The sequence below is a fragment of the Papio anubis genome, chromosome 2 (assembly GCF_008728515.1).
Source record: "Papio anubis isolate 15944 chromosome 2, Panubis1.0, whole genome shotgun sequence".
NCBI classification, from domain to species: Eukaryota; Metazoa; Chordata; class Mammalia; order Primates; family Cercopithecidae; genus Papio; species Papio anubis.
The window spans coordinates 9741683-9758254 of NC_044977.1; the positions used below are offsets into that span (position 1 = coordinate 9741683).

Below are 16572 nucleotides of genomic sequence, written 5' to 3' on the forward strand. Positions count from 1 at the left end.
TAAGATGAGTAGAGACAGAGAGAGACAAAGAGAGAGGGGAGAGACAGAAGAGGGAATTTATTAGGGAAATTGGCGTGCATGATTATGGAAGCTGAGAAATCTCGTGACATGTCTTCTGCAAGCTGGAGACCATGGGATGCTGGTTATGTGTCTTGGTCCAAGTTCAAAGGTCTCAGAACAAGGAAAGCCAAAAGCCTGAGAATCAGTGGTGTCACTCGTCTTTAAGTCCTAGAGTCCAAAGGCCAGCAGGACTGAAGTTGTCCAAGAACAGGAGAGAGAGAGTCTAGCTTCAGTAGATACATTGACATATTTACTTTTTATTTTTGTTCTCTCTGAGCCACCAGCAGATTGGATGGTGCCCTACCACACTGAAGATAGATATTCCCACCATGTAGTCCCCTCAGACCTACCTTTATCTCCTCTGGAAACATACTCACAGACACACACAAAAGTAATTCTTTGCTAGCTTTCTAGGTATTTTTAATCCAGACAAGTTAACACCTAAAATTAACGTGACAATATATATCCTGTCCTAATCATGTATACATAAGATGCAGTCCATTTTAATGAACTATTTTAATAGAAAATATCTTATTGTCATAAATGGGAAAGTTACTGTATTTAGACAAAAATACTTTATTTCAACATCTGCATGACAATCTCAATGTAATATATAAAAACTTGTGCTTTATTTATTTATTTATTGAGACAGGATCTCACTGTGTTGCCCAGGCTGGAGTGCAGTGGCATGATCTCAGCTCACTACAATCTCCACCTCCCGGATTCAAGTGATTCTCATGCCTCAGCCTCCCAAGAAGCTGGGATTACAGACGTATGCCACCATGCTCAGCTAATTTTTGTATTTTTAGAAGAGACAGGTTTCACCATGTTGGCCAGGCTGGTCTCGAACTCCTGATCTCAGGTGACCCACCCGCCTTGACCTCCCAAAGTGCTGGCATTATAGGTATAAGCCACCACTCCCAGCCTATATATATAAATGTGTGCTTCTAATAGCTATATTTCTATTAACTATAATCAGTATAATGTTGCAAAAGGTACTGAATTAAAACCTCTTGGAATTCTAATCCTGATTCTGATGTTGCATGAATAACCTCAAGATGATGACTTTTCTTGTACAAATTATTGTCCATAAAGTAAGTGTTTGTACAGTGTCCATCTCTCAGGTATCTGTGGTCCCACTGTGACATTTAGTGGCTTGTTGAAAGCTTACAAGTTGATGTGATCGTATCCCCTGCTTTACTCTTTTCAAAATCTCTGTGACTACTAATGTCTAATCACTTTAATTAACTAGTCCTTATGACATGTCTGCCCACAGAGACCAGTCCCCACCATCCTCACATCACAGATACAGACTGACAGTCTATTGTAGTAATCTACATATGCAACATGTGAAGCACATTTGAAATTTCAGCTTCTGCTTACCCAGCTGTCTACAATACTGATTGGTCATTTCAGATTATATCCAATGTATCCAGGAGACATTTCATCTATCTCTCTATGCCTCCTTCCTCCTCATCACTTTACCTAGTATCCTTAACTATGTGGGATCAGACTTTGTTCAGTTGAAGGGTTAACATTTAAGCAAATACTGTATTTCTGGTCTTCAGTCTGGGCAAGTATTTTAGGCCTAGACATCTCGTGTGCTTCTTATCAGTGACGACTGGAATTTGGATCTGGAAGCTCACTGCTGTCACTCCATGCCTCATCATAAACAAAGGATGGATTTGCCTTAGCAACATAGCTTATCCCTATGTCTAATTAGTGCATCCTTGGCTGGGGTGCTGCTAAGGTAGCAAAAAATTGGCTTCCAGCTTTGTGCTGCTAATGAGGATTTTAGTTTGCAAGTATGCTTTGCCTGTAGCAACGTGGTGCATTCTCTTCATTTTAGGTCCACTTACTGTCAGTCCACTACGGTGTTCCAATTCTGTAAAATGATACATGGTCACGAGAATGTCTTCCTGTTATGTCTCTAGGGCAAAAAGTGTTCCCTGGCTAAATCATGTAAGTCCTTCAATCTGTTCAGCTTTCCGTGGTATTACTAACCTTCAAAGACTTCGTGGTTTCATCTCTTTTAGAGGTATAGAAATGTTCCAATGAACCGAAGTAAAACAAAAATTCCAACTCTGTAAAATGTGCAATTGAAAATATATACCCAGTGTGAAATCCTCTACTGCATGGTATGTTTCTTTAGCTATACATCTAGAGTAAATATCTCTTAGTTTTTAAATTCGAAGACTCTATCTGTGCATTGAGAAATTTCTCCTCTACCTCAGTCTAGGTAGGGGGTTCTGATAAAAGTGTTCAGCAGAGCACTTAAACAAACTCTCTGGTCACAGCAGGAGGTGCCTGGGTTGTGACCTAGCTAATCCCAGAACCCCATCCCTTTCTCCAGAAAGACCCATTACTCAAGCCGATTACCCTTATTGAGAGTAGATAGACTTTAGGAGAGTGAATCACCTTTTTCCTTTTCAAATTGCCCTCTGTAAAAATATTTAGGTATTTAATGGTTAATAGTTCTTCCTTCCCCGTCAGTGCAAGCCTGAGAAAGAAGTTAAGACGGTAACTAGTAGAGAGAGATGAGTCTGAATTAGCTACCACATCAATGAGACTACTCCTACAATATTCATTTACTTGTACCCATAAGTTCCTTTTTTGCTTACTCAATTTTCAATTAGAATCTTCAATGGAAAGGCATTAACTTGCCAAAAATATACTCTTTTAAAATGATTGGGCCGGGCGCACTGGCTCAGGCCTGTAATCCCAGCACTTTGGGAGGCCGAAGTGGGCAGATCACGAGGTCAGGAGATCGAGACCATCCTGTCTAACACGGTGAAACCCCGTCTCTACTAAAGATACAAAAAATTAGCCGGGCGTGGTGGCGGCGCCTGTGGTCCCAGCTCCTCGGGAGGCTGAGGCGGGAGAATGGCGGGAACCCGGGGGGCGGAGCTTGCAGTGAGCCAAGATGGCGCCACTCACTCCAGCCTGGGTGGCAGAGAGAGACTCCTTCTGAAAAATAAATAAAATAAAATAAGACAAATGATTGATATAGTAGCTTGCTATCTAACAGTATGGTAAATTTTTATGTAAGATAAAGAAGATAGGATTGGGCATATCTTTTAACATGGATAAATAAATTGTATGGAGTATCTGAAATTTCATATAGGAGAACATTATTAGGAAAGTAATAGTGTAGAACAGCCCTATAGAACATGGCTTAATGATTATATGTGAAGACTAGGTTCTTTCACAAAAACTAATGTTTTGAGATGACACTTGCATGATAGTATGATGTCAAACTGTTGGGTGGGAAAAAGGAAGAGGAACTGTGTAAAGGAATATATTACAGGTAGATTTTAAAAGAACATGCAAAAATATGTAAAAATAAGAATTTTCAGAAAACTGCAAATTACTCAGCATAGAATGAGTATGTACTGAAGATGACACCCGACATATAGACAGAAATCAAAACACATAAGCGCTCAGGATTTCTCTGACCTCTCTGAACCTCAGTGCCCTCATTCTTAACAGAGGTAATAATGGTATTTTTCCTGTAAGGTTTTGTGAATTTTAGCACAATCCATGTAAACTGCCTAGCCAAAAGTTCACTCCACAAATGATTTTGCATTTCTATATAGTGAATCATGTGAAACCTCAGTATAACTACCAGATTGTCAACTTTGTTTTAACATAATTTATTTATGATAAAAAACTAGTTATGTAAACGTTAAATTTATGTCTTCAATAAAAAGTTACTTTCTTAGAGAAAATCATCTCTGCTTTAGAACATTTGTCTTGCCTGAAAGAGACGGGCAAGGTTGCCATCTAGTGGTGGTACCTTAGAACTGTGGACATACGGTCCTCAAAGCTGAGAAAGTATTCAAATTCAAATCACACACAGTGACCTCATTGGAGAACAAAGAATATCTGACAATTGCTGGACACATCAAATTTGTATTCCTGCTGTGTATTTTATGACAAAATCCTGAATCTGACAATTGTTTGTAAAAATATGAGTTTAAAGCAGTGCTTCCCAAAGCCACGTTAAAAATGTTGAGATTCCATGACAATGTTTACACACACATACGGAGGCACAAACGTACTCATACACAAATATCAGTATAAAGTAACTCGCTTTTCTCTCTTGGAAGTGTTGTTTCCTTTTATAAAATTATAGCGATAGTGCATTCTGACCCTTTTTATTTATTCATTTGGAGTTAATGTTATAAATTTTCAAATTGCAGGGCAGGCAGTCTTATTTCAAATCTCCAATTTTCTACCAAAATTATACTTTTCTCCCCTAACCAAAAGTTTGAGAAAGTCTGATTTGATGAACTCATCTACTCTTAAAACTATTACTACAGCTCTCTGATAACTATTAATCTAGACTATACCGCCCTCCCTTTCATTCTCTATTCATGTGAATAATATCCCCTATTGTATTCTGTGATAGTCCTTTATTGTTTACCAAGAGCCACCAAGAAGAGACAGCAACAAATAGAACATAAATGGGGACAAGATCTTATTGTTGGTTGACTAAAATGGCCATTGTGACAACATTCTCCTAGATTTCAAGTCCAGGAAAAACGTTTGTCACTACTAATGAACTGGCAAACTTTCTATGTAGACAATGACATCTGTGTACCCCATCTGAGTGTTTATCCATTGATTCTCTATTTTTTTCTGACAATGGCGTTTCCAGTTTACATTGTGCATTCGCCATTCATAAATTACTTTCAACTTTGAGCTCCTTTATTTGCATTGAAGGATGCTATGGTTTGAATGTGTCCCCAGGAGTTCATGTGTTGGAAGCTTAATTCCCAATGTAACAGGGTTGAAAGATGGGGCCTATAGGAGGAGATTAGGCTAGAAGAGCTCTACCCTCATGAATGAATGTTGTCATCATGAGAGTGAGTTAGTTATAGAGAGAGTAGACTTATTATCAAAGCAAGTTAGGCCCTCTCCTGCCCTGCTGCTCTCTTGCGCGTGCTCTCTTTCCCTTTCTGCTTCTGCCATGTGATGATGCAGCAAGCAGGCCTTCAGCAAATGCAGCCCCTCAACTGTGGTCTCCTGAACTTTAAGACATAAGTTTATTTCTTTTACAAATTGCCCAGTCTGTGATATTTCGTTATGGAACACAAAACAGGCCAAGACAAAGGACAACATTTTTTTTCTTATTTTCTATTATTAAAAACATATATTTTAATATTTTATTTTTTCCAAACATCACCTTATCTATATTTCATGTGTTATTTTTAAAATTAAAAACCTATTTTAAATGCCTTAAATTTAGCATTGTAATCTGTGATCTCTATTTTTATTGGTGTTTTGTTGTATTTTTTTAACAAGTAAAGGTTTTAAATTGTCCTATAACTATTATTTTATAAACGATTCTGTGTAACATCAGACAAATGGAGAACAAGTCTAAGAAAACAACGTATATTCTGTTTAGAAAGCATATATTCTGCTCACTCTCCACACATCAGTCTTCTGTTTCACTAAAAAATTATCCTCTAACATTATAAGATTTTTATAATCTTGCCTATTAATCTCTCCTTGTTTTTCTTTCTATTGATTGATGATTGATTGATTGAGACGGAGTTTCACTCTTTCACCCAGGCTGGAGAGTGGAGAGCAGCGGCGATCTCGGCTCACTGAGACCTCCGCCCTCCGGTCATATTCCTTTTTATAGGTATGTGATGACAGGCAGGAAGTCCGCATCGTCAGATGCACTGGTGGTTATGCAGTAGTTTCAGAACAAAACTAAAATTACCGAAGAGTGTGTTCTGAAATGAAAATCAGAAGACACACCAGTCATCCTCAACTCTGAAGAAAGCAACAAATAGCTTGCAATATCATTTTGAGAGTAGGTGCTGGATTTTCTCTAAAATAGGTTTTTATACTGATACGAGAGAGATGTTTTCTAATGAGAGTTAAATGAGGTTAAAAACAGGGCAAAGACCATACTTAAGAAAATACTCTAAATAAATCAAGACTTTAGAGTTCTTTTGTTTAACAGCCCTTCTGGAGGGTAAATTTATATGCGATTCAAGCACTTGAAACCATAATTTATTCGTCAGCATCACTTTCTCTAGCTATTCTTCATGAAACAGCATCATGATACCTTGCAATGGAATGTGATTATACAACCTGATAGTACTTGTGTGCACTGATAAAGCAGGAAACGATGATTGTATTCTTATTCTTTTGCATACTATGAATTTAAATTTCAATTAAATCAGATTAGATATTCTGTTCTATGTCATCTTTATCTAACATTACTGGTGATTAGTTTCTAATTTCTGTTGCTACTGATATCAGCTTTATACCCTCACATCTGTGATTGTAAAGTCCAGTCATTCACACGTTTCCATTATATTTATTTGTATTTTAAATTTAAAAGGTGGAAAACGTTTAAAATTTAACAAAGTGTAAAATGTTTCAAATTAGCAGCCACAGTGTTGGAAGTATTAAAGCACAAACTGGGTTGTTGATGTCTTACAGCTGCTGAAAGTCTGAAGCTAATTTCAAATTGTGTTTTATCTTCTCCTTAAAAAAAAAAGAGTAAATAAATAAATAAAATATTTTCTAGGTACCTCTAGATCCAGTGGTAATATCTAAGGAAACTAATCTGCAAGATATTTGTATAAGTAGATTTGAGCAAATAAATTTGAGTCATGAACTTAATTTATAATTTTTAAAACCCAATCCTCCAAAAATATACCATCCTACTTTCCTTCATTCTTTCTCATTTTGTTAATTTCCTTGTATCAGTCAGTTGAATCCCAGGCATCCATTTACTCTAGGACTCTTTTCTTTATTCCTCATCCTTACTTTCCTCAGACCCATTTGGTTTCACAATCACTGCCTAGTTTACAACCTAACCATTTCTCAAATGTGTTCATGCAACGGCATCCTAATGGGTCTTTCTGACCAGCAATTTCAACATGCACAAGGCTGCTACGCTGACTTGTCTAAAATGCAAATTTAGTCAGTTCCTTTCATGGCTCCCTATTGCTTAATGATAGAGTCAAGTTTGTTAACATGCAATGAAATAGCTATTGATTTATTCTGAGTAATTACACTTACTTTTGATTTTCAGAATATAATCGTAAAATTAAATTCTTAAATGTTACTAAAATTATTAAGATAACATTAATAATATAAAAAGTAAGTGCCAGTGACCTAATGAAACATTTAAAATAATGAATGGCCTTGTGTAGAAAAATATAGGTTCAATATAGGTCTCTAATTTATGAAGATTTATATAGATATCTAATTTATATAGATATATAGATTTATATAAATATGTATATTGTATTTATATGTATACATATGTATTTATATGTTTGTGCATGTGCATGTATGTGCATGTGTGTGCACATTAATGTGTACATGTACATCCTGCAGAAAATGTGTATGTTTACATACACATATGGGAAGAAGTCATGACACAGATTTCTTGTTCTATACATGCCTTAGAAATGCAAATAAATCCATTGTTTTTACTCAGCTAAATCATTGTCAATGGCTTTGACATCAGCATTTTGAGGATGGCAAGAAATCATTTACATAATCTCGGTTTACACCAATTATTTCAAATTAAGATCATTAATATCGTTTAAAACCAGGAAACTTTGAAATGTATGTTGTTTATTGACCCATTTAATCATTTCAGTTATTTACTACAATGCTATCAACCTAGAATTTAGAAGCAGTTTATCCCATTGTATATTCAGGAGGACAATATCTTCAATAGAATGTATCAAATTGTCTAACGTCATTCATGTTTAATATTTCTTTTGTTCCATTTAAGAAAAAAATAATAACAAGAAGAAATAACCTTCTGATGGATCTTAGTTTGTGAGAAACTGTGGGTGGTAGTTTAAAAGGTGGTTAGAAAATTATCCCCTAAAGACATTTTAGGTTAAACAACTTTCAGAATAAAATTAGAACTAACCCAACGGTATTGGAATGAAAGGGTGATGCGGGTGGGAAAGGTGGCTTGTGGCTAAAAACTAATTAGCATTGCATAAATTACTAATCAAATTTCCTTTTTCAAATATAGATATGATTTATTCCAGGGAGGGTCTTGGTATAATTGACCTAAATAATGACCTATTTTTGCTATCTTTCCTGGTATCAAATAAAAGTCTTCTGATAAATGGAAATTTGTCAGGTGAGTTTCCTGATATTATTCCATTAACAAATTCAGAATTTCGTTAAAACTACAATGCAGAATGAATCCTGTTACAAAAATCTTGCAAAATACTGTCAAATTTTATTTTATAATAATCTTCTGTTTGCATATTTAACTTGTGATAACTAAGTTTGTTTAGAACAGAGTTTGTTAAATGCTAAAAGCTTACAATATGTTAGCTATTATTTTTACTATTATATGTAGATTCATTCCAATATACAAAGATCTTGATTTGTATATACACAGATTTAAAATGGAGAAGCATATTTGAAGTCTAGTAGGACATTTGACTTTTTGTTTTTACTTGTTGAGACTACTGAACATAAATTAACATTATGTGAAATGTTCCCATAGATTATTTTTATGATTACTTTGCACATTATGTTTAGAAACATGTCTAATTTTTAAAATGACTTTAATCACATGAATTTACATTGCACATACATTTGTTTTAGTTGTAATTCATGTCCACATTTGAAAGTTCTTCTAAAACTTTTTTGATGTCCTCTTTCATTCATTAAGCCAACCAACAAACAACAGAAATATTATATACTACACTAGCCCTATGCATAAATATTTATGATACCTATTTTGAGGAAGAAGCTGATGTCTAAACATTGAGGCTTATGGGAATAAAAACAGTCATTCTCTCTTGTTATACATGTTAAACAGAACCATGTAAGAATTAGAAAAAATTCTTCCTAAAAAAGTCAAGGTTGTTTCAAGAAAAAAAAAAAAAGGACTTTGAGGGTGAAAAAGAACATATGAAGCAAGAGAATAAAAGGATCTATGAGGGGGTAATCATGTTTCAGGCTATCTAGTCATGTTAAAAGTATAATTTTTTCTTTTTTGTATTTGCAGCACAATTACAAACCATTTTTTTGTTAAACTACCTTTACTTTAAGAGGGCATTTAAATTGAACCCTGTAACACCTGAGAGCTTGCCCAATAATCCCTGCAACTGAGTAAACTTACTCATACATAGAAAACTGGGCTATCATTTCTTTGCCTTCCAGCGATGTGATAATTACCTGGGCAATATCTAGACAAAAGTGAAGCCAAATAAAGACATTATCAGACATCTTAAGTTCTTAGTGATTTTCGGGTATTTAGACTTCAAAAAAAAAAAAAAAAGGTGAACTGAAGGTTTTAAGTATGTAATGTGGTTATGATGAATTTTAAATCATGCTATTTAATTTGAAGTTCTTTTTTTTTTGGATGGAGTCTCACTCTATCGCCAGGCTGGAGTACAATGGTGCTATCTCTGCTCACTGCAACCTCCACCTCCCAGGTTCAAGCAATTCTCCTGCCTCAGCCTCCCAAGTAGCTGGGACTACAGGCACCCGCCACCATGCCCAGCTAATTTTTTTATTTTTATTAGAGATAGGATTTCACTGTATTGGCCAGGATGGTCTCGATCTCTTGACCTCATGATCTGCCTGCCTCAGCCTCCCATAATGCTGGGATTACAGGCATGAACCACCATGCCTGGCCTTTAATTTGAAGTTCCAATAATAGAGTCACTCTAAAATTTTGAGAGAAAATAAAACCCAATAAAATATAAGGAAGCATGAAAAATAACAATGAGCCAGAAAGCATAATTAGGTGAATAAATCAGTGGAATCCCAAAGTTGTTCTAGCAGATGATAACTGATTCATTGATCTGCTTGGTAAATGAGATTTTTAGAGATGGTTTATTACAGAAGAAGTATATGGGCACTGTCTTAGTTAGCACAGGCTGTCATAACTAAATAAATGCTGTTGATGTCTTCAACAACAGATATTCTCAAGTTTTGTTGAGGGCTCTCTTCCTGGCTTATAAACAACTGCCTTCTGGCAGTGTTCTTACATGGAAGATGGCAAGAGAGCAAACTCTATGGTTTATTTTCTCATGAGGGCACTAATCCCATCATGAGGGCCCCATCTTCCTAATCTCAGCAAAACAGAATTAACTCCCAAAGGCCCCACCTGCAAATACTATCACATTGGGAACTGGGCATAACCTATGAACTCTTGGCAGACATAATTAGACAATAGAAAGTACTAAAAATAGAGTTATCAGCTATTTATCTTGGAAAGTATTTGTACAAATGCTAGTGATCTAATAGAGTGAATGAAATGGGTGAGTAGACTCTCTGCTTCACCACATCCTTGTTGATGACGGTTGGCCAGTCATTTACCTACCTTCTCTGAGCATTAGTTTCCAAATTCGTAAAATAAGGGTCATAATAATACCTTCCCCAAAAAAGAAAAAAAAAATGTTTAGGACTGAAAGAGATAAATTACTTACGTGTTTAGGACAGTGCCTGGTGCATAGGAAGTGCTGAATGTATGTTGGTGGGTTTTTTAAATTATTATTTACTATACATTAAGAATGAAGTTCAAATAGATTCCTGAACTTCATGACAACTGGCAGTCTTTGAGTCCTACATGTCTTTAGTACCACAGAAGCAGCTGTTGTAAGAACTCTAAAAGCATGAGATGTGTATGGCTTTGTAAATTTGGGTCTCTGTTAAATTGATGATGGCTTAATTCACTCATTTAGTCAGCCAGTTTGTATAAATAATTTTTTAGAACCAGGGTTGGATATTTTCCTAGGTTGCCAAAGGTGAACTTCACCATATTCACACTGTTCTTTAGAATTGGATATCTCAAGTTAAGGACTTCTTTTCTGGAAACGACTCTCCAACTAAAGCAATAGTAAGTGGTCACAGGAGGGTGACCCTTATATATTTTGCGCATCTCTAGCCATTATCACTCTAAAAACAATAAAGTCAATATGAAAAGCTTTGGAAACATAGTGGAAACTGATCAAATGGTTTCATTTTAGAATCATTCTAGATAGTTGAAACTAAACTTTTAAAAGCTTCAATAAGAATATAGAAGATGTTTATTTTTAAATACATTATCATTAAATGTAGGAGCAAATGAGACAAAAAAAAAACTTTTAAATAACCTATAAAACAACAACCAAACCTCTTAAAAAGGGTAATAGATTTATGAATGTTATCAGTTCTAATAATTTCCATATATTAAAAATCACTTGAAATCAATGTGTTCCAGCAAGAAATATTAGCATGAAATTATATTTTTTAAAGAGAACCATTCGAAAATAAGCAGAACGCTTATCAAATCAAGATTATGAAATACTGAGATTTTGAAATATAATTAAATTTGAAAATTCCAACAATAGAAAATTTCCCAATATAACGACTACCACTTGTATTTTTAAATGTATGCATTTGTTAAGATTACTTAGCCTATTCATGAGGATATCCATAGATTCAAAAAATTACTTTCTACCCTTTATTTGTGATGCAATTTGGCGTATTGTTAAAATTATGCAAAAATATTATTTGTGATTAGTAGAATTGAGGAGCTATTTTTGGTTAGTGTAAATTTAGCTTTATGGTCATCTAGCTTTTATATATACATATAAACACATAATATGTGTATACTTCAGTTGTAATATTTAATGATCTAGTTTTCAGAGCCTCACATTTTAAATAAAAACCAAGAAAAATGCAGGTGTCAGGAAAGCAGTCTGTGGAATACTGATAATATTCCACTGGGAACATTCTGTATATTTCAGTCTAGAGGAAATTAATCCCTCTACCTTAATCACTTCTGGCTGGATTCATTTTTATACTAAGATATAAAGTTCAAATTTAAACACAAATAATATGCAAATAATATTATGTTACCTGTTTATCTACAGTAATGCAAAGAAATTCCAAGACTTAACTACTTGGTTTTATTTGTTTATAAATATATGTTGTGGTGCTTGCCCTCAAAAGGGGATAATTAAATTTCCCAAGTTTCCTAAAGATGTAACATTTAAGTTGCCTACACCAACTTAATGTATTTAATGTTAGTAGTGTGAAAATGTACTTCCCCCTTTTTTTCCCAAAGTTCACATGGCCAAAATTGGCTTGGAAAAGAAAATAAAAATAAGAGGTATTGGAACGTGCATTGTCTTTGTAAGGGAAGCACACTATTTTTAATTTTTCATGAATTCTGAGACAGATTGGCTCTGCTTGTAGCATCTGAAAGTTACAACCCAGACAGTTCTTACATAATTACCTCAAGAACCTGTCGTTTAATTCCATCATTCCTGAAATTTAAAGCTTGTGCCACTTCTAAGCTAACTCCTTGTGGGAACTGATAAAGATTTTATCAGTTACATTTAATCTTCATCAGAGAATAAACTTGAAGAGAGATTTGTGAAATCAAAAGTACAGTGGTCACCCTTTAGCCGCGGTTTCACTTTTCATGGTTTCAGTTAACTGCCTTCAACTGCGGTTGAAAACTATTAAATGGAAAGTTCCAGAAATCAACAATTCATACGTCTTAGATTGCATGCCATTCTGAGCAGTGTAATGAAATCTCATGCAGTCGGATCCTGAATCATCCCTTGGTCCAGCATATCCACACTGTTGATGCCACCTGCCTGTAAGTCACTCAGTAGCTGTCTTGGTTATCAGATCGACTGTGGAAATATTACAGTGTTGGTGTTCAAGTAACCCTTATTGTATTTTGGATCCATAGTGGATCCAAAGTGCAAAATTAGTGATGCTGGCAATTCAGATATGCCAAAGAGAAGCCATAAAGTGCTTCATTTTTAGTGAAACGGTGAAAGTTGTTAGTTGAAAAGAGAAAAAATATATGTATCGTACGATGAGGTTTGTAAGATCTCTGGTAAGAATGGCTCTTCATGAAATTGTGAAGAAGTAAAAGGAAATTCCTGCTGGTTTTGCTGTTTCATCTCGAATTCTCTATCATAGGAATGTAGGTATAAAAAAACATAATATATATTGGATTGGGTACTATGTGCACTTTTAGGCATCCACTGACGGTCTTGAAACATACCTTCCGGGCCGGGCGCGGTGGCTCAAGCCTGTAATCCCAGCACTTTGGGAGGCCGAGACGGGCGGATCACGAGGTCAGGAGATCGAGACCATCCTGGCTAACATGGTGAAACCCCGTCTCTACTAAAAAATACAAAAAAACTAGCCGGGCGCGGTGGCGGGCGCCTGTAGTCCCAGCTCCTCGGGAGGCTGAGGCAGGAGAATGGCGGGAACCCGGGAGGCGGAGCTTGCAGTGAGCCGAGATCGCGCCACTGCACTCCAGCCTGGGTGACAGAGCGAGACTCCGTCTCAAAAAAAAAAAAAAAGAAACATACCTTCCGAGGATAAGGGGGATCTACTGTAACAATTTTAAACATTTATCAAAATGTGCTTTGTAGAATATCTGTGTTCTAAAAGCAGCTAATTTCAAAGATGCTACCAGAGACAAAATAATAGAGATTGGGAGTTTGGAGAAATAGGTTTGGTCCCTTTTGAAAATCACCATGTTAACGTAAGTTACTTTAGCGGACTGAGCCTTATGATCTTACAATATGGGGGAAAATAAATGCCTCATTTATTTCACAGGGCTGTTGTAAAGATCAAATAAGATAATACAGGTGTGACAGCTCTTAGTAAACTTTACCCATATAAACATAAATGGTATCGTTTGTTTAATGGATATGATACTGCTTAGTGAGTCCCATCTAAAATAAAATTAATCTCAGCTGCACTTCCAGGGATTTTGTTCTACAGTTCAATGTGTGATTTTGTTTACTGGGAAGCCATCACTAATTAAAGTGTGGTTGATGTTCATGCTGTTCACATTTGTCCGGTTTTTTACCCATCATCCACTGATAGTAATTCATGAACATTTAAAATGTACCGCAACAGTCTGCTGCAGCATGGCCTGTCTTGCATCCCCCTAGCTCATGCTGGGCTTTCACAATGGAGCCTGCTGAGACAAAACAGTTTCACAGTCTTCTTAGGGTGAATTACTTTCCATTTATCCAGGATAAATCAAATTCTAAGCAATTCATAGCAAAAGCCTCGTTAAAACAAAACAAAAACAAAAACAGAAAAACTAGAATAAAGCACACAGATTTTCTTTGCAAACTCTAACGTATCTATTTCTCTTAATGAAAATGTGAATGAAACAAGGAAAAATAAATGATAATTACAAGTCCAATATTTCATAACACAATTGCTATTTCCCATTTAGATTTCATTAGAAAGGATGTTTTGCAAAATAAATATGGTTACAAATATTTCCATTTTTGCGGTAGCATTAAAATTTATTATTGGAAGCACAAATATCAGTTAAAATACAAACAGATGTGGCTATTTTAAAGTCACATATATTAATAAATCTGTTAGGTTGGTGCAAAAGTAACTGTGGTTTTTACCATTACTTTTAATGAAAACAGTTTTGCTCGATTTGACCGCACAACTTCAATAAGTAGCATCTTGAAAATCCAATGTTGAGTATCATCTCTGAATAACTTTATTACAAAAGAGAAAAGTATCCATGACACTCCAGCAACTGAATCCCCTGAAATAGTCCCCACATTCTAGTGAGTAGACCTAATGTTTTTCCACTGGGTAAGGACTTAACTTTCAGCCTATGGAGAATCATGAAAATGGCCTAATGAGAGGTGGCATGCTTGCCACATGGAAATTTCAGTACATGGAAGACCAAACAAAGAAGAAATAGTAGATAGAATTCATTTTGATAAAGTTATTGTGGTGTCATACATTTGAAGTTTTATTATTATTCCTGCCAGTCTTCCTGAGATTTAGCTTTCTAATTTGCAAAATGGGCTACTTCATCAGGAATATGTAGGGACTGAAAATATTTGTAGATGAGATAGTGCCTGGCAGGAATTGAATGGTCAGTAGAAGTTACTAGGCCATTATCTCTGAGAAAAGATAGGAAGTTAGACACAAACGAAGCCCAGGATGTAAAAAATACAGCGACCCAAGTCACACATTATTTATCGATCATAAAAAGTTGAGCAAACAAGAAAAATCTTATTTGTTCCGGTAATAGTAGGGTATATTCACAAGTCATGTGTTTTTCTAGGAATTAAAGAATCCAGACAGGGAGCACCTCATCCTTATTCAAAATGAAACGTCTTAGGTAAAGAATTCAGATCTCTCAGTGGGAAAATTGTCTTGACATGGATTGCCACTGAATATATATTAAAGTAAGGTGCCAATCCTAGAATTCCTAGTGAGTCACACTAAACAGACAACCCCTATGATCCTTGGGTATGCACAGAATTCGTCTTGTCTTTGCTTTAACCATGTACCAAATGGCTGTCCCTACTTCATGAGCTTATTTGAAAATTCTGAAGTGCCTCTTCCATAATGGCAACAAGAAACATTGTGCCCATAAAATTATGTAAATAGATTTCAGTTCAATGACATTTTTTTTTTCGAGACAGGATCTTGCTCTGTCACACAGGCTGGAGTGCAGTGGTGTGATCTTGGCTCGCTGCAGCCTCGACTCCCAGGACTCAAGCTATCCTCCCACCTCAGCATCCTGAGTAGCTGGAACTACAGGCACATGCCATCATCCCCAGCTAGGTTTTTGGGTGTTTTTTGGTTTGTTTGTTTGTTTGTATTTTTTGTAAAAACTGGGTTTTGCCATGTTGCCCAAGCTGCTTTCCAATTCCTGGGCTCAAGGAATTCACCTGCTTCAAGCCTTCCAAAATGCTGCGATTACAGGCATTAACCACCGTGCATGGATGGCAAAATCTTAAGAAGGGGTAATTGGTAAAACCCAATCTTGACTCATTTCAGAAATAAATTGTCACAGAAAATGATGCATCGATCACCTGTCATAACTGCCAGCAAATATTATTTAAAAACATATATCCAGGTAACAAAAAGATACAACATTGTTAAAAAATATGACCGCTGTTGATGGTGCATAGTCAAATTTTATTCTAAAATTCTGACGTTTTAATTTTAGTAGAGATGTATGGTGGCCTGTGTGGTTAAGGGTGCAGAGATGATGTCTAAAAAGCATTTATGCTAGTTGATTGGAGGGGAAATGCTTACCCCACACTGACAGTTAAGTTTATGATACAGTGTTGCAAAAGGGAGGAATGCACCCAAGCAGCAATAAGAGCCAGCAGATCCGCATTAACATTTTATACGTTGAATTTAATAATGTATTCTTCATGCTAAATAACTTTCTGAAACTTATTTCATCTGATTTGAGAACTGCCAATATGTTAGGCAATCTGCTGCAAAATTGTCTGTTTTCATCTAAGTACCTCTGTATCATCTTTAGCTCTGCTGTGTGCTGATTTTTTTAATGCAGCCCTACTCAGCAAATCAGAGAGCTTAAACTTATGTTTCCAGTAACAACAGTATGTTAGAGGGATTATTCTGGCTACATTTTGAGGCCAGTAAGCAAAGGTAAATGTCAGCATCAGGGCATACACTATGGTAGGTGCAAATAGTGCACCTGCCCAGAGAACCAATTAGATTAGACAGTAG

The 16572-nt window shown here is 35.8% G+C and overlaps 1 protein-coding gene across 4 annotated transcripts in view; it reads left to right on the top strand.

Moving 5' to 3' along the window:
* Positions 1-16572, top strand: part of CADM2 (cell adhesion molecule 2) — a 1067553-nt gene that overhangs the window by 586618 nt on the left and 464363 nt on the right. The window contains exon 1 of one of the 4 annotated variants that reach the window (XM_017955044.3): positions 9638-12670. The exons of the other annotated variants lie outside the window; for them this stretch is intronic. Within the exon in view, the coding sequence (XP_017810533.1) occupies positions 12658-12670 (13 nt within the window). The 5' untranslated portion in view covers positions 9638-12657. Of the gene's footprint in view, positions 1-9637; positions 12671-16572 lie in introns of those variants that run through there. 4 annotated transcript variants of the gene reach the window in all.